General features: G+C 36.5%; 1 protein-coding gene and 1 long non-coding RNA gene across 3 annotated transcripts; both read left to right on the forward strand.

Annotated features, from left to right (window-relative positions):
* Positions 1-6,977: 6,977 nt before the first annotated feature.
* On the forward strand, positions 6,978-18,590 carry LOC124296919 (beta-1,3-galactosyltransferase 1-like). Of its 2 annotated transcripts, none has more exons than XM_046747354.1 (6): positions 6,978-7,159; positions 12,158-12,298; positions 12,546-12,804; positions 16,045-16,307; positions 16,601-16,875; positions 17,758-18,590. In XM_046747354.1, exons 2-6 carry the CDS (start codon positions 12,278-12,280, stop codon positions 18,179-18,181), a joined length of 1,242 nt encoding a protein of 413 aa, XP_046603310.1. In that variant the 5' UTR covers positions 6,978-7,159; positions 12,158-12,277; the 3' UTR covers positions 18,182-18,590. The 2 variants fall into 2 exon arrangements, with proteins under 2 accessions (XP_046603310.1, XP_046603311.1); XM_046747355.1 differs by having other exon boundaries at positions 12,546-12,750.
* LOC124296920 (uncharacterized) lies at positions 16,882-17,535 on the forward strand. The gene is made up of 2 exons (XR_006906478.1): positions 16,882-17,345; positions 17,382-17,535. It is a non-coding gene; the product is annotated as an uncharacterized LOC124296920 (long non-coding RNA).
* Positions 18,591-18,650: the final 60 nt, after the last annotated feature.

The raw sequence follows: 18,650 nt of genomic DNA on the forward strand, positions 1-18,650 counted from the left end.
TAGCCCAAAATTTGCAAAGAAATTCAAACTATTTGTACAGCAAGTCGATGCATTATTTCATTAGCGTTCTCTACGAGTATGCAGATCTATTCCACCTCTCCGTGGAACACTTTTATTCCAAATTCCAACAAGCCAATCGATAACTCATTCTTCATCAAATTCAGATCCTTTTGTTTTATAAGTTCTAATTACTCTGAAAGTAACGATTTCAACATTCATCAAATATTAGAAACAATTTTTGACGCATGTCAATTTCGCATTCAACATTCTTTTCTTGAATGTTGAAAATGGATCATTAATATCAATTAAAACTCATTTTTCCTTAGATACTAATTCTTTTTCCGACGATCCATTCCCTGCGTAGAGAAGTGAAGTCTGAATATTTTTTGCTCGAATAAATGAGGCTTATTAAAGCCCCTATAATATATGTGACTAACATAGAATACAGCAGTCTGAATATTAATAGGTGACATGATAATATAAATGACCCTTTTGGATTTTTGGTGAAAATTTTCGCGATTTTGAGAAGTGCTTGAAGAAATTCTTTCATGCACTATTCCGACGTAATGTTGCGAGAGAAATTGATTGAGCGCCACCCCAACACGCTGCGATCAACGGATAGAAAGTTACAGCTGAAAAACGAAGAATTTTCATCGTCATTTCACTGCTGTTGGTCCCACGCTGTTTTCGCTGCGTTTTCTGAGTTTCTGGGGGTCCAATTAGTCGGGAAAGGGTCATTTAAATCGAATCTGGAACCTAAAATTTTTCGGCTAAAAAAAAAGCAAGGCTAACCCCTTTGCATTTTTGGCGAAAATTTTCGCGATTTTGAAAAGTGCTTCGAAAAATTCTTTCATGCACTATTCTGACGTAATTTTGCGAGAGGAATCGATTGGGCGCAGTCACAATGCGCTGCGAGCAACGGATAAAAAGTTACAGCTGAAAAACGAAGAATTTTCATCGTCATTTCTCTGCTGTTGGTCCTACGCTCTTTTCGCTGCGTCTTCTGAGTTCCTGGGGGTCCAATTAGTCAGGAAATGGTCATATGAATCGAATCTGAGACCAAAAATTTTCAGCTCCAAAAATGAAGAAAAAAGTAAGGCTAACCCCTTTGCATTTTGGGCGAAAATTTTCGCGATTTTGAAAAGTGCTTCGAAAAATTCTTTCATGCACTATTCTGACGTAATTTTGCGAGAGGAATCGATTGGGCGCAGTCACAATGCGCTGCGAGCAACGGATAAAAAGTTACAGCTGAAAAACGAAGAATTTTCATCGTCATTTCCCTGCTGTTGGTCCCACGCTCTTTTCGCTGCGTCTTCTGAGTTCCTGGGCGTCGAATTAGTCAGGAAATGGTCATATGAATCGAATCTGAGACCAAAAATTTTCAGCTCCAAAAATGAAGAAAAAAGTAAGGCTAACCCCTTTGCATTTTGGGCGAAAATTTTCGCGATTTTGAAAAGTGCTTGAAGAAATTCTTTCATGCACTATTCCGACGTAATTTTGCGAGAGAAATTGATTGAGCGCCACCCCAACACGCTGCGATCAACGAATAGAAAGTTACAGCTGAAAAACGAAGAATTTTCATCGTCATTTCTCTGCTGTTGGTCCTACGCTCTTTTCGCTGCGTCTTCTGAGTTCCTGGGGGTCCAATTAGTCAGGATATGGTCATATGAATCGAATCTGAGACCAAAAATTTTCAGCTCCAAAAATGAAGAAAAAAGTAAGGCTAACCCCTTTGCATTTTGGGCGAAAATTTTCGCGATTTTGAAAAGTGCTTCGAAAAATTCTTTCATGCACTATTCTGACGTAATTTTGCGAGAGGAATCGTTTGGGCGCAGTCACAATGCGCTGCGAGCAACGGATAAAAAGTTACAGCTGAAAAACGAAGAATTTTCATCGTCATTTCCCTGCTGTTGGTCCCACGCTCTTTTCGCTGCGTCTTCTGAGTTCCTGGGCGTCGAATTAGTCAGGAAATGGTCATATGAATCGAATCTGAGACCAAAAATTTTCAGCTTCAAAAATGAAGAAAAAAGTAAGGCTAACCCCTTTGCATTTTGGGCGAAAATTTTCGCGATTTTGAAAAGTGCTTCGAAAAATTCTTTCATGCACTATTCTGACGTAATTTTGCGAGAGGAATCGTTTGGGCGCAGTCACAATGCGCTGCGAGCAACGGATAAAAAGTTACAGCTGAAAAACGAAGAATTTTCATCGTCATTTCCCTGCTGTTGGTCCCACGCTCTTTTCGCTGCGTCTTCTGAGTTCCTGGGCGTCGAATTAGTCAGGAAATGGTCATATGAATCGAATCTGAGACCAAAAATTTTCAGCTTCAAAAATGAAGAAAAAAGTAAGGCTAACCCCTTTGCATTTTGGGCGAAAATTTTCGCGATTTTGAAAAGTGCTTCGAAAAATTCTTTCATGCACTATTCTGACGTAATTTTGCGAGAGGAATCGTTTGGGCGCAGTCACAATGCGCTGCGAGCAACGGATAAAAAGTTACAGCTGAAAAACGAAGAATTTTCATCGTCATTTCCCTGCTGTTGGTCCCACGCTCTTTTCGCTGCGTCTTCTGAGTTCCTGGGCGTCGAATTAGTCAGGAAATGGTCATATGAATCGAATCTGAGACCAAAAATTTTCAGCTTCAAAAATGAAGAAAAAAGTAAGGCTAACCCCTTTGCATTTTGGGCGAAAATTTTCGCGATTTTGAAAAGTGCTGGAATAAATTCTTTCATGCACCATTCCGACGTAATTTTGCGAGAGGAATCGATTGGGTGCAGTCCCAATGCGCTGCAAGCAACGGATAAAAAGTTACAGCTGAAAAACGAAGAATTTTCATCGTCATTTCCCTGCTGTTGGTCCCACGCTCTTTTCGCTGCGTCTTCTGAGTTCCTGGGCGTCGAATTAGTCAGGAAATGGTCATATGAATCGAATCTGAGACCAAAAATTTTCAGCTTCAAAAATGAAGAAAAAAGTAAGGCTAACCCCTTTGCATTTTGGGCGAAAATTTTCGCGATTTTGAAAAGTGCTTCGAAAAATTCTTTCATGCACTATTCTGACGTAATTTTGCGAGAGGAATCGTTTGGGCGCAGTCACAATGCGCTGCGAGCAACGGATAAAAAGTTACAGCTGAAAAACGAAGAATTTTCATCGTCATTTCCCTGCTGTTGGTCCCACGCTCTTTTCGCTGCGTCTTCTGAGTTCCTGGGCGTCGAATTAGTCAGGAAATGGTCATATGAATCGAATCTGAGACCAAAAATTTTCAGCTCCAAAAATGAAGAAAAAAGTAAGGCTAACCCCTTTGCATTTTGGGCGAAAATTTTCGCGATTTTGAAAAGTGCTTGAAGAAATTCTTTCATGCACTATTCCGACGTAATTTTGCGAGAGAAATTGATTGAGCGCCACCCCAACACGCTGCGATCAACGAATAGAAAGTTACAGCTGAAAAACGAAGAATTTTCATCGTCATTTCTCTGCTGTTGGTCCTACGCTCTTTTCGCTGCGTCTTCTGAGTTCCTGGGGGTCCAATTAGTCAGGATATGGTCATATGAATCGAATCTGAGACCAAAAATTTTCAGCTCCAAAAATGAAGAAAAAAGTAAGGCTAACCCCTTTGCATTTTGGGCGAAAATTTTCGCGATTTTGAAAAGTGCTTCGAAAAATTCTTTCATGCACTATTCTGACGTAATTTTGCGAGAGGAATCGTTTGGGCGCAGTCACAATGCGCTGCGAGCAACGGATAAAAAGTTACAGCTGAAAAACGAAGAATTTTCATCGTCATTTCCCTGCTGTTGGTCCCACGCTCTTTTCGCTGCGTCTTCTGAGTTCCTGGGCGTCGAATTAGTCAGGAAATGGTCATATGAATCGAATCTGAGACCAAAAATTTTCAGCTTCAAAAATGAAGAAAAAAGTAAGGCTAACCCCTTTGCATTTTGGGCGAAAATTTTCGCGATTTTGAAAAGTGCTTCGAAAAATTCTTTCATGCACTATTCTGACGTAATTTTGCGAGAGGAATCGTTTGGGCGCAGTCACAATGCGCTGCGAGCAACGGATAAAAAGTTACAGCTGAAAAACGAAGAATTTTCATCGTCATTTCCCTGCTGTTGGTCCCACGCTCTTTTCGCTGCGTCTTCTGAGTTCCTGGGCGTCGAATTAGTCAGGAAATGGTCATATGAATCGAATCTGAGACCAAAAATTTTCAGCTTCAAAAATGAAGAAAAAAGTAAGGCTAACCCCTTTGCATTTTGGGCGAAAATTTTCGCGATTTTGAAAAGTGCTGGAATAAATTCTTTCATGCACCATTCCGACGTAATTTTGCGAGAGGAATCGATTGGGTGCAGTCCCAATGCGCTGCAAGCAACGGATAAAAAGTTACAGCTGAAAAACGAAGAATTTTCATCGTCATTTCCCTGCTGTTGGTCCCACGCTCTTTTCGCTGCGTCTTCTGAGTTCCTGGGCGTCGAATTAGTCAGGAAATGGTCATATGAATCGAATCTGAGACCAAAAATTTTCAGCTTCAAAAATGAAGAAAAAAGTAAGGCTAACCCCTTTGCATTTTGGGCGAAAATTTTCGCGATTTTGAAAAGTGCTTCGAAAAATTCTTTCATGCACTATTCTGACGTAATTTTGCGAGAGGAATCGTTTGGGCGCAGTCACAATGCGCTGCGAGCAACGGATAAAAAGTTACAGCTGAAAAACGAAGAATTTTCATCGTCATTTCCCTGCTGTTGGTCCCACGCTCTTTTCGCTGCGTCTTCTGAGTTCCTGGGCGTCGAATTAGTCAGGAAATGGTCATATGAATCGAATCTGAGACCAAAAATTTTCAGCTCCAAAAATGAAGAAAAAAGTAAGGCTAACCCCTTTGCATTTTGGGCGAAAATTTTCGCGATTTTGAAAAGTGCTTCGAAAAATTCTTTCATGCACTATTCTGACGTAATTTTGCGAGAGGAATCGTTTGGGCGCAGTCACAATGCGCTGCGAGCAACGGATAAAAAGTTACAGCTGAAAAACGAAGAATTTTCATCGTCATTTCCCTGCTGTTGGTCCCACGCTCTTTTCGCTGCGTCTTCTGAGTTCCTGGGCGTCGAATTAGTCAGGAAATGGTCATATGAATCGAATCTGAGACCAAAAATTTTCAGCTCCAAAAATGAAGAAAAAAGTAAGGCTAACCCCTTTGCATTTTGGGCGAAAATTTTCGCGATTTTGAAAAGTGCTGGAATAAATTCTTTCATGCACCATTCCGACGTAATTTTGCGAGAGGAATCGATTGGGTGCAGTCCCAATGCGCTGCAAGCAACGGATAAAAAGTTACAGCTGAAAAACGAAGAATTTTCATCGTCATTTCCCTGCTGTTGGTCCCACGCTCTTTTCGCTGCGTCTTCTGAGTTCCTGGGCGTCGAATTAGTCAGGAAATGGTCATATGAATCGAATCTGAGACCAAAAATTTTCAGCTTCAAAAATGAAGAAAAAAGTAAGGCTAACCCCTTTGCATTTTGGGCGAAAATTTTCGCGATTTTGAAAAGTGCTGGAATAAATTCTTTCATGCACCATTCCGACGTAATTTTGCGAGAGAAATCGATTGGGCGCAGTCCCAATGCGCTGCGAGCAACGGATGAAAAGTGATAGCCGAAAAACGAAAGATTTTCTTTGTAATCTCCCTGCTGTTGGTGCTAAGCTCTTTTTGGTGCGTTTTCTACCTTCCTGGAAGTCCAATTAATCAGGGATGAGTTCCACAAAACGATTCCGAGACCAAAACTTTCCGAGTTCTGAGAATTTCAAAAATGCAAAGCTAACCCGTTCGGCCATCTTCAGTCCAGTTCTGGCGGATTTTGGGAATCAATTTAATCAATTCATTCATGCTCCACATCGATGTAATTTATCGAAAAGAATTCTTTACGCATAGTTTTGGTTTGCTGCGAGCAGCGAATCAAAACTGACGACTGAAAAACATCAAATTGGCAACGATTTTTCAGAAAGGTGGAAGATAAAAATCACAAACTCATATCTACAAGGTTTTAGTTTTAGTTTATTTAATAAGCCTTAGTCCTAATACAAGTGTTCAGGTGTGGTGTACACTATTTTACCAAGTTTTCGAATTGTATAATTATAATATGTTATACTAATCCATTACGCTAGTAATGAGATATACCAATAATTATCGTAATATAATTCTAATTGCTATAATTAGTATAATATTTCCAATAGTTTGGAGTTCGAGACAAAAAAAATGTGATACAATGAGCGAACACTACATAACAAGTCTGACTACTGTATACGGAACAAATGCGATATACATAGCATTAAGCAGAATGTAATTAATGTCGTATGAGATAGTTATGATTGTAGTTTTTAAGTGCAGTTTAAGTTTCGGCCTGCGTACAGGTACAACGCACCTCTGCTGGATACGAGATTATCATATTTTATTGATACTATCATACGTAACCTGGAATAAAATGAATAATACCCGCATAAATTTCTTCGTATTTCCTTCGCATCTTTTCAGGTGCTAGTTCCACGATGCTCCAAATACCTGTCTTGCAATCCTTGGGGCCCAATTAGTCTCGAAAGGGTCGTTGTAATCGATTCTGAGACGAAAAGTTTTTTGGTCCAAAACGTAAAGCTAATCCATTTGGATTTTTGGTGAAAATTTTCCCAATTTTGAAAAATACTGGAATCCATTCTTCGATGCACTATATCCATATGATTTTAATTATCATTGCTGGGTTTTGCTGAAATGAGTTTCAATTACTTGTCGTTTCATGGTCATAATAATATCCGACACTGTATTATCCATGTGAGTACACGTGATGGTAACATTAGTTCTTGTCGTCTTTACGTACCGACCGTCCATTTATTTCGTCCATTTTCGGTTACGGAAAGCCCCGTTAGGCTAGCAGTCTAGACTGTTTCACGTGTTGAATCTATAATTTGCACACCCCGTGCTACAATCACGATTAGTTACAGTGAACCATACATTCTCCAAACATTTCATTGGAGTTGACGATACGGAGTAGTAAATTTCCTTGATTCAAGGTGTGTACTCGTTGCGCTCCACGTTATCGTAATACGAATGGTGGCCGTGGCTCGTGAATGGTGACAAATGGTAGTTCTTCGAGTGCCAGGTGATCCATGTTGATAACACTGCAGAACAAACGCCGAACAAATGAAGGTAAATAAAAGTACGATTCGCAGAATCCAACAATCCGTCGTTAATGAATATCCTGAAAAAGCACCTCAGGTGTAAAAATGTTACGCCAAATACATTAAAGTAGAAAGTACCAACAAAAATTTACTTTGTAACTTAGGAACCACCAAAATAACACTGTACATTCAAATGACTATCAGCAACAATATCATTACCTACAAAAATATTGAAATTAAAATTCGTACTGCTAGGTATGTACGTAACTACTTTGCAATAATAAGAAATATATTCTTCAGTCAACGTAAGAAATCAACACGAAAAATAAAGAATTAAGGATGAAATGAAAATTTCGGAACTATTTGAACTTGGCTAAACTAACATCAACGAACTTAATCATAACTGCAGCGCGAGAAAACCGTTGAATTTTTTAGACTATAGTTTTTAAATTAGAATATTTTCACCATTGCACACTGAATACATTCGAAGTTCGGCGTCAAGGTTAGATTTGATATCATAAAACTACTTTTTACATTATATGAAAAACAAGAATGCTACTGGAGCAGGCTGTTCAGTTTTCAGCGTAGTATTTAGGCGAGTCATTCGTATGAAAACTAATAATAATTAATACTTTTCCACTGTTTAAATCTTACATCTTGGTACTATCTCATTTAATCGTGAAAAGGAAAAAAATATGTAATAATATTTTCACTGTACAGGCAGTAGGCTTCTCTTCGCAATAAAAAAAATTTATTAGTTTGCATGCAAATTTTTTTTCATTTCAATAAGGTACTACCATATTCTTTGCTTTTTTACCTTGTAAGATTCATACAACGCATGGTTAGAACCAAGAAAGACTGTGATAAATTTTTCTTGAAGTGGCAAAAATTTTTGTGGAATTTTACGTATAAAATGCACTTTGATTTTCAGCATCAAATAATTTGAGCAATGAACATTTGTTTTTCTTAGTTTCGTTACTTTTGGCATGAGCATATAATTACATAGATTGTTGTAATGATTCTAATGCACACCATTAGACATTTTGCCGCGAGCGTCTGCAGGTACAGTAGAACCTCGATTATCCGAACTATGTCTTGCTTTACTTAAACATTCTGTTGTTACAAAGAAGGGCTAAAATAGTTGAATAAATAAACATGCTATTGGGAAAAAAATATATCAGAGAAAAACCATTCGCAATCTTATGTTAAAATTAACAATATTTTAACCAACCCAACACATAAAAGTAGTTAGAATGAGCGGCGTGTGTTGACGCCATACGTTATGTGTGTAAAAGTAACACAAAAATATGTGAGTTATGTTTCGGATATTCTTTATCATGTAGTATCGTTTCATCTAATATAATAGTTCCATTATCCAAACTTTTCTTAATTCGATTTAGATCTGGATCCAATTGATTTGGATAATCAAGATTGTACTGTACTATCGTACATGGGTATCCAATACCCGTACATACCAAAGTGTCAGATGCAGTAAATGCGACTTGCAGTAATTATACTATTCCGGTTATACAACCTAGAAGTTTAATGGCAGACATTCGAGAAAACAATTACAACCATACGCTTTCAACAAACATTTTTTGTTGTGTTGAATTTGTTGTCACTGGTTCTCTCGAACTTCTGTATAGCGATCAATGAAGTGTATCACTTCGTTAGCAGTGATAATTATCTGCTTTTTGTAATTGAGATACCACAATCTGTGTTTGCTTCAGAAAACTACAGAAACGATAACAGTTACATATCTGCTAATTACTGTTCGACATCATAATATGATAAATACTGATGTTTTTGACATGTAAATTTTGTTCCACTTTAGGATTGACTAGGATTTTGAAAGAAACTTGAAAGTATTGAGAATGTCATGTGATGTATAGTTGAGATCGAAATTCGTAACGTATTAACGATGCAACGATGCATTCTAAGAAAAAAACATCACTTTGTAACTACAGGATTGTTTGAAATTTAGTAAACCGTAATGAGGCAAATCACTCATATTTTGGAAACTTAAGGGGGTCCTCTGGTTTAATGATTTCAAAAAATCTGTTTTTTTTTTTCCTTACATAAATCGTTTCCTTAAGTGTCTAGAATGTGGAGGTAAAGTGATTTTTCGATATTGGAAGCATTATAAAGATACAGCAGTTAGAAGGGACAGGTGTTCGGAGCGTTGAGCGGAACGCTTGGAGGTCGAGCCTATTGTTCTCTGTCGGCTTTATTCCTGAAACTCTTCTGAACAAATAAATATTTATACAAGTGTAGACAAGTTGAAACAAATTTAGGAAAGTATTTGTGTAATTATTCATGTAGTGAAACTTATTTTAGGCTTGGTTTAACTTCGGAGAGCACAACATCTACGAAAAATTTTTTTTGAAACAAGTGATCGGTTCAAAGTTATTTATTTAAAAAATGAGTGGTAGAAAAGGAAGTTCGGAAAATAATGTTCACCCTGGTTGTTCTAAAGAACGACAATTCGCTGGAAACCGTTTCACAAGCCAACAAGATACAGTTTATACATCAGCTTCTACTAAAAAACTTCAAGGCAGCATGGACCTGGAGGTTCCTATTACTTCAAACTTTGGGTATTGTATTTTAGAGTTTGCGACAGTATATTCCACTATTTCCAATATGGTATGGTAATGTGGTATAAATCTCATGTAGATAAATGTACCATTAATCATACTGGAAGTTCAGGAAAGATGGAAATTAGTGCTATTGTACAGATGTTTGCAAGATCTTTGGTTAAAAATGAAGTTAAATACCTCACATATATTGGTGATGGGAATTGTAAAACTTTTAAAGGGATCTTGGATTCTAAACCGTACGGAAAAACTGCTGTAACGAAAAAAGAATGCGTTGGTCACGTCGAGAAAAGAATGGGAACAAGACTCCGTCGTCTCAAAAAGGGTAAAGATAATAAAGGAATAGGCGGAAAAGGAGCAGGGAAACTGACTGATAAAGTCATCAAAGAAATGACTAAGTTTTACGGACTAGCTATTCGACGACATCCAGATTCCATTGAGGAGATGAGAAAAGAAATTTGGGCGACATTTTACCATAAGAGTTTATCAGATAAAAATCCTCAGCATCAATATTGTCCGGAAAGTAAAGACAGCTGGTGCAAGTGGCGCAAGGCGGAAGCTCTGGGTGACCTCGACAAATTCCATCACGACAAGCCACCGTTATTACCCGAAGTCTTGGAAAGTAATTGAACCTGTGTATGAAGATTTATCTAACGATGACCTGCCGACCCGTTGTTTAGGATCCGAGACGCAGAACAACAACGAATCCCTCAATTCGTTAATTTAGACATTCGCCCTGAAACACCTTCACTCTGGTGCCAAAATCGTTGAAATTGCAACATTTCTGGCAGTGATAATATTCAACGAAGGGTTCCAGGGGATTTTAAAAATAATTACAATCATGGGATGCCCCACAGAACGCGAAGCACATGCTTACGTTGAGAAACGTGACGAAAAGCGGATCTCGCGCTCCGAGCAACGTATCAGTGATGTCACTAAAAAAGCCAGAATTGAGGCAAAAGCTAAAAAATCTGCTTTGAAAGACGTCCAAGAGCAGGAGGAAGGTGTACTTTACGGACCAGACATCGCAGATTAGTGGTAAGTTAGAATTTTTATAGTTATAACTGTACTTGAAACTTTAAACGCGTTTTTCTCAAAACCATGTTTTTCAAACTTTCCTCCATCATATCTCAAAAACGGCTTGGCCGATTTACTTCAAATTTATAGGGTCTACTCAGTACATCTAGACGCATCGAGTGGAATATTATCATCCCAAAATTTTGAAAATTTCTATTTTTTTTTGTATCAAAAAGTTGACAAAAAATACATAAAATTCGGACTTTTTTGTTCCGAAGTCTGTCAAAAATCCAACTTTTAAAATTTTTTTTTGATCGTAGTCCACTTGGTGTATTTAAGTATACAGACTGAAACCCTGCCGGGTTTTTTTGTTTCAGATAAACAAATCAACTGATATCACGGAGGAAGTGGGCGTCCTTTTTGTCTAGGCGGGTATCTTCAGACCACTATCACTTTAATTCTACTGAATATTTTTATCTAAAAATTTAACTGTATACTCTTGAAATATGTATGAATAAATGGTAAAAAGTTCAAAGTTCTATCTCTTCATTGGTCTTTACAAAAAAATCCCAAAAAATGCTCAAAAATCAGGGCGCCAAACCAGAGGACCCCCTTAACTCTTTTCAAGGTTTACCAAAATTATAAAAAACTGGTTTTTATTTAAGTGTTTATGTTATGTCAACGTTTCTTCCAGTAACTCTTCTGGATAGGTTGGTGAGAAAATTAATGTTAATTTCTTTGAAGGAACCGATATTAATTAAGTGTTTAAAAAAAAAAACTTCAAAAGGTAAAATACATTAACAAATACCAAAATTTTGTGGAAAATCATATTCCAAATTCAAGCATCTGTTAAATCTAATGGGAAATACCTTATAAGTTGAGAGTCAGTGTAAAACAAAATCTACCATTTCTATTTCTTTTTTAGAAGATGGACAGTATACATTAAGAAATTTAAAATTGTGTAGCGGTATCCTGAAATAATCTGAGATGCTTGATCAGGTGCTAACCCGTTTGTTTTCTTCTAAGCATAGCTAAATTTACAGAATACACAAGTTTAGAGAGTAAGTAAATTATTAGGAAATTTCACACGTTTCACTCCGAACGATCAGACGTGGTTTCGTTGCATATTTAGTTTTGTCATGAAAGATGTATTCGAATGGACAGTAAACTATTGCTGTCTTTATGACCCGTTACCCTAAACTATATTTTCAGTGGCGAGCATGTGATTAATATTCGCAGATTCTTTCAAGCTATAACCCTGAACGATTAATAAAAGTTTCATTCCCTGTTCTACGTTAACATTAGTAATAGCCTCCGAACCTCATTTTGCGTCGGATAAGACTTTTCATTTCAGACTTGCAATTAGCTATTCAGAAGTTTGTCACCTACTAATTCAGCGTGATGTTCTCTTACAGGTTCTGGAAAAAACTTAAAGTTTGGGAAACTTCAATCTTATGTCTGGTTTCTACTTTCAAATACACCCGGACATCGAAGGATGCTCTAGTCTGTGTTAATGGAATACCAAGACGAAAATAATGTATTGTGTTGAAAGAAGGGTAAGATAGATTGTACTGTCTATTTCTCTCATATGATTTCTTTTATGAAACAAAGTCATCTTGTAGAAGGAACCATGTATTTTTCTTTTGCTTTCTTTAAAAGAACTCATAGTTTCCTTTATTCCAAATCAAGGTGTCTATTGGGCTAAAACACTGAGAAAAATTTTATTAGAATAACATATCCACGTTAAGTAAAACCGAGAATTATCATTCTGACTCATAAAATGTTAATCATTCCATTTCTTAGTGGGCTCTTGATAGGCAGATGGACGGAGAATATTTGATGCCATTGAAGTTGCCGTCAGCAAGCAGCATAAACAACCATGGATCGAAAAAGGGGAGGTCAACATTTCTGAAACGCTTGTTCCTGGTCTTTGCTGCGGTTTTAACACTACTGGCCCTGTTGTACGTCCCGGTTTATCACTCCGCCCAAGGGCCCCTCCAAGGCCTAGGTGAGATTCCTATCCTGAGCCCTGCTGGGGGCTCGCAGTCCGTGACCTCCGTAGGTATGCATCTACTCACTCGCTCACTCATCCATGCTTAAATTAAATAACTAACTATAATCGAAAATCGTGGGAACACTGTGAACGGATTCATAAAAGGACAAGGAGAGAAATCTACTTTTTCAGTAGATTGAGTATGTTTTGCTCCATTCGAAATGAATTTTCAAGTGACGTTTTGATTAATCGAGCTTAATTGAAAAGAATGCTAATGAATGATACAATATTAAGTCACAATCCCACTATTTTATACCTTCGAATAGCAAACTGCAGTTCATTCACTTATCAAAAACTCATTATTGGTATTCAAAATTAGGGATGACTGGAGTTTTTATTTGCGGTAGATCGATCAGGTCTTAATTTACAGTGTAGTACAGGCCATACAAATTAGAATTGTCGAAGCTGATGATCCCTCTGTTTTTGAGTCTCTTATCAAGACCAATACTGAACTCAAGTAGTGTTTATGAAAATCTGGAGCAAATATTCTGAAGTGAAAAGCATTTCAGAGGTTGATAAAACAGGGTGGCAATAATTTGGGAAAACCGGCAGAATCAGGAAGTTAGGGAATTACGTTGGTCCACCGAGAAATGAATCGCAAATGCATCGTGTTCTTTCCCCCAATTATTTAGAAGCTGTAATTGTTTTTCCCGAATTCAACCAAATTTGCTTTCGAGAGTAATACTGTTCAAGTTTCATGTTCTGCCCTTCTGGTACACAATTTAAGGTTCCAGTGGTCACAAAAGCTGCCCCGCATTTCGTAGATACACTGGCAATAGGTCAGGGAATACTGAAATTTTTAGCGTGAAAAATCAGGAAATAATCAGAAAATATTATTTAATACTATGGAGAATTGCTGCCACTCTTTCAAATATTTTCATGGTTTTTGATTTATCGCGTGACCTAGGTTGCATAAAAAAAAAACTCTGAAATGAAAGGTCACAAAAGTGATGAGAGACCAACCATAGATATTTTGCGCGTACAACATGTCCTTGACAAATATTATGAAATAACGCTGATAGGCGTGTTAATTGAAGAGATAAATATTTATAGAATTGAATAGCCCATTTACTGTACTCCATCTAATTATTATCGGTCTATCGCAACATGTTCTAACGGGTAGTTACAATGAGGTTGGGGTTATTAATGTTAATTGGATGAAACATTGCAAAAAAAATCACCATTTCACAATTATAAATTGACTTCAAAGAACTTAGGTGTCTGAATATAACAGTATGGTTTGCTTTATTATGGTTTACTGAATTTCAGACAACCCTATAAAATTTGCAAAATAACGATATTTTATAAATTGCATTGTTACAATAACGCTACTAACTTCTGCCTCATTACAACAAAATATTTAGTACCCTACTGAGTATACATGTTTATGATCGCGCAACCATCGCGAGTTCATCAAATCCGGTTTTCAAAATAGACTGTGAAGCCAACAAACAGCAGGCGAGAGATTTAATTCGGAATTATTCCAAATCAATACCAATTCCGTTGTCGTGTTGTGTAGATAAGAACTTGAAAGCGTGTTTTTCTATTCCAAACGGAAATCGATGTACGGAATTTCCGATAAAAATTTCCCACATTGTATCATTAAGTTTACATTTTATAAGAAATTGATGAGGTGAATATCCAAGGAGGCAGAACTCGCAATTAAAGGTACAACAAAATAATGCAACTTACCGCTTATGTTATAAATATGAATTGTTGTTGTTAATTAACAATTCTTCCGCTTCGTTCACTGCAGTTATTATCCTTCACTGACATTTGGTATATGCCATAAACTCATTGTCACCTAACACTCAGATCTGAGTAGCAGTGGTCTATTGAAAACTCTTTCACTTAACGATAGAGTCGAACGCATTATTCCTCTCACAACATTGAATCTTATATAAATGAACTATACAAAAACTGTTTTACTCGATAAATATTAATTAACCAACCATGTGGTTGGCTAATCTACTGACACACAAGGATTTTCATCACCATTTTGATAAAAATCTATGATTTCAATCATTCCTCATAGTGGTTTTATCGTAAGTGGTTGTCTGATTTTTTCCTCTGTTGTAATATTGATTTTTTTTGAAAATGACTGTTCATAACCTCGTTACAGTTACAGATTGATAATTTTATGCTGTTCTTCTGACTTGACTTTTCGTAACAGTCTCTCTACTTTTCTGATAATTTTACATTTTGGAAGTTTATTATGATTTTTGGTGGTAAGTCATGTATTTGAAATAAGTATTAGGCTCGTCATTTTTTTTTTCTTGCCTTACTTTCTTTTTTCTCTTCTGGTTGTATATTAATCTTTTCCTGTATAATTTATATCTTTATAAATATATTATTAGCTTCTGAGAAGGGCCCTCCTCAAAGGGCCGCAATGTCAAGTAATTGACAGTTTTTCATTTAGACCTAAGACACCGAGAATCTACATTCACATATATTGGATAAGGTCGAAAAAACACATGAACAATTCCTCGCAATCCTCACTTTCTAATCGCTACCGTACTGACATTCTGGAGTTTAGTTAACTGAGCTAATAGCTTCTAGTCATTTGTCAATTCTAAGTAGGAAGATAATTAGTTTTTTATTTCCTGCAATTCAGAGCTTGTACCAAAGTTGATCTTTGTGTTAAGAATGCGAATCTTGTGTTGCTGAATGAAATTGCAAAGGGAATATAGCTTGGCATGAAGTGCATTTAAAAAAGATTCGCAGATTCGCAGATACTTCGTCTATTTCTCATAAAAACTCGCATTCTATTTATCAGAAGTTTCATTTTTAACAGTCATTTTTTCGAGCTTGAATCACTTTGAAATAAAAACATAATCTAATTAATCATTGCTGTCTATAATTCACTCATCCGAACGGTGCCCTCGACTCTTCAACGACTGGCCACATTCATAACGTAAAATATTAATGTTGTTTTTAATACAAGCATGTTAATTTTTAGAGAAAGCTTACATACCAGAGCAGAGTTAAAACTGTTTACAATCATTAGGCAATGATCTCAGAATTCACCTTGACTGTTTTCAAATGTTAATACAATCATAATACTACATGTCTGTACAAAACTGGCATTGTATGTATTAAAACTCACTTTTGGTAGAAAAATATCACTCAATTTGAAGCGAAATATTTTGGGTTACACAACGCAGTGTTGGGCTATAAATTTTCTCAATATTTTTAACAAACAATATTTATTAATAGTTTCTAATATTGATAATAGGGATTATATTTTAGCTCAACTTTCGGGCTGGGCTGACAATACCACAAGAGACGTACGTATCTACGTACAGCCAGAAAGTAATACCACAATAATTTCTCCGGTTGGAATCTGCGTCACTCCGCCAATTCTAATCATAGTTGTTTGCTCATCAGTATCGAATCAGAAAGCGCGAGATGCTATAAGGGATACGTGGGCAAACAAAACTATTCTAGAGAATTATAACGCAACAGTAGAAGTAGCATTTCTTGTGGGAGAAAGCAGCAACGATACTTTAAATGTAAGTTGAGCTTTAATTTTCCTATTTGGGATCTTTTATGCTGTTCATTTATTCTTCTAGATTCAGGGATACAAAAAGTTTTCCTCATAGATACCTGACAAAGCAGTTGTGTAAGTTGGTCAGTTTCATAGAAATTCTAAAATTTTAACCTGGTATCTATTCGTGAATGTCTTTTATATCTTTGAAAAATGAAACAGTATATTCGTATCACTATAATCACTGTATTCCCGTATGATAAACATATCTGTTCCAATGAATATTAATACCAATATGCCTTGAATTTTTCGTTTCAGGAGAATATAGAAAATGAAAGCTTACAATATAAAGATATAATCCAGGAAAAATTTCAAGACTCCTATAATAATTTAACAATAAAATCGATCATGATGTTGAAATGGGTTACGTTGAACTGTGGTCAGGCAAAATATCTAATGAAAACTGACGATGATATGTTTGTCAATGTACCAGTATTAATAAGACTCTTGCAAGCGAGACCTAAGGCCAATGGAGCTCTGATGGGATCTCTCATTTGCCGTGCCAAACCTATCACTGATTCGAAGAACAAGTGGTAAGCATTTGTTAGATTGACAAGGCAAGGACACGTAACAGGACTGGCCGATATCCACAAGAAAATTTTGGCACACACTCCGGTTAAAATAAAAAGATTTGTATTTTAGTGACCCACCGAATGGGCATTTTTTTAGCGAGAAAAAAAGGTATTGCAAAACTCGTCCTTGATGTCTTCTAAAATACATTGTATTTTTAGAAATTTTTCTCACAACATACATTTTTTACAACTACCTTGTATTTTTCAAGTATTTTACACCCAAAGTAATCTAGATCTTCAAGGCAATATGACTGTAAAAGCTACAACACCTATAACCTATAGATGACGAAGCTTTCATTTCATGCCGTTAACAATTCACTCTGTGTATCTTCAGTCATATATACTCATTTCATCGCTGTGATTTTGTTGCTATAAATACAAATTCATGTACATCGCGATATTCGCTTATCTGTATGACAGTTTGACTGATGGTAGGCATGAAATATCCGAAAATCTACATTGGACAGGGTGATCTGTCGAGAACTAATTTTCCAGTTTTATTTTCAGTGATATCAATATACAATAAAAATTTCGCAGCCCATGGGTCAAGATATTACATTGTGTACACTCATATTTCTTTGGACATCTAGGTTACATTAGGTGTAAAATATTTTTAAACTATGCAGTAGTTGAAAATACGATTTGCATGTTTTGAGAGAATATTCAGAAAAATAGAACAATCTTTAGAGTATGTCAGAAGTTTTGAATGAAATTGACCAGTTCTATTGCGGAACCTGTTATTGAGCGTAACAAAAATTAAGTAATAAAATTATTTTCCTCCTTGACACACATTCAAGAGTACCACTGCAGATCACAAGTACAATTTACTATGTCACCAAACAGGTTCATGCCAAAGTATATGTATGCCGAAAAAATGTATCCGAACTATCTTTCTGGTACTGGATATGTAATGAGTCTAGATGTGGCTTCCAAGCTGTATGCGACTGCATTGGATACACAATTGATATATTTGGAGGACGTTTACCTGACTGGAATTTGCGCGAGGCGCGCCAAATTACGGCCAACCAATCATCCAGGGTTCAGCTTTGTCTCCAGAAAGCTAGACCCTTGTGTGTTTCGCAATGTTATTACTGCACACAGGGTTTCGGCATCGAATTTGTACGCTATGTGGAAACGTGTAAATAACTCTACTTTGAAATGCGTAGCTCCATCAGCCTCTGTCAAAAAGCAACCTAGTTTAAGTAGGAAAGGAAGAAACACTAGGTATTATCCCGATCGCGGTAGATCAGTGGCTAAATGCGTTTGACTAAGTTAAATTCATCATCAGATTTGATTTCAGATTAATTATTGGCGGATATTCATTGTTTGTCATTCGGTTGTCCACAAAATTAAAGTCGTAAAATGAACAAGTATTAAACAAACATCACAAATGATATTTTTTAATCATATTTTTTTAATCCTTTTTTATTTATTAACCACCTGTAGTGATTTTATATTTATTTGGCTACTAATTGGGCTGTTACATGATCAAAAATTATAATATTTATTCATAAATACTGCTGTGACTCTGAATTCAACTCGATTCCGAATAATTTTAGACTTTTCGAGGGACTCTTAAGTTTTAACTCAACAACATACAGCGATTTATACTTATATCTATAAAACGTATCCACAATACTATTACACATGACAAGTCATTTAAGGATATCTAATTATCAACAAATTTTCCAGCTTTGGTTACGTGAGACTGGTGACACTGAATTGAATGTATTTTT

The sequence above is a fragment of the Neodiprion virginianus genome, chromosome 2 (assembly GCF_021901495.1).
Source record: "Neodiprion virginianus isolate iyNeoVirg1 chromosome 2, iyNeoVirg1.1, whole genome shotgun sequence".
Lineage (NCBI taxonomy): Eukaryota > Metazoa > Arthropoda > Insecta > Hymenoptera > Diprionidae > Neodiprion > Neodiprion virginianus.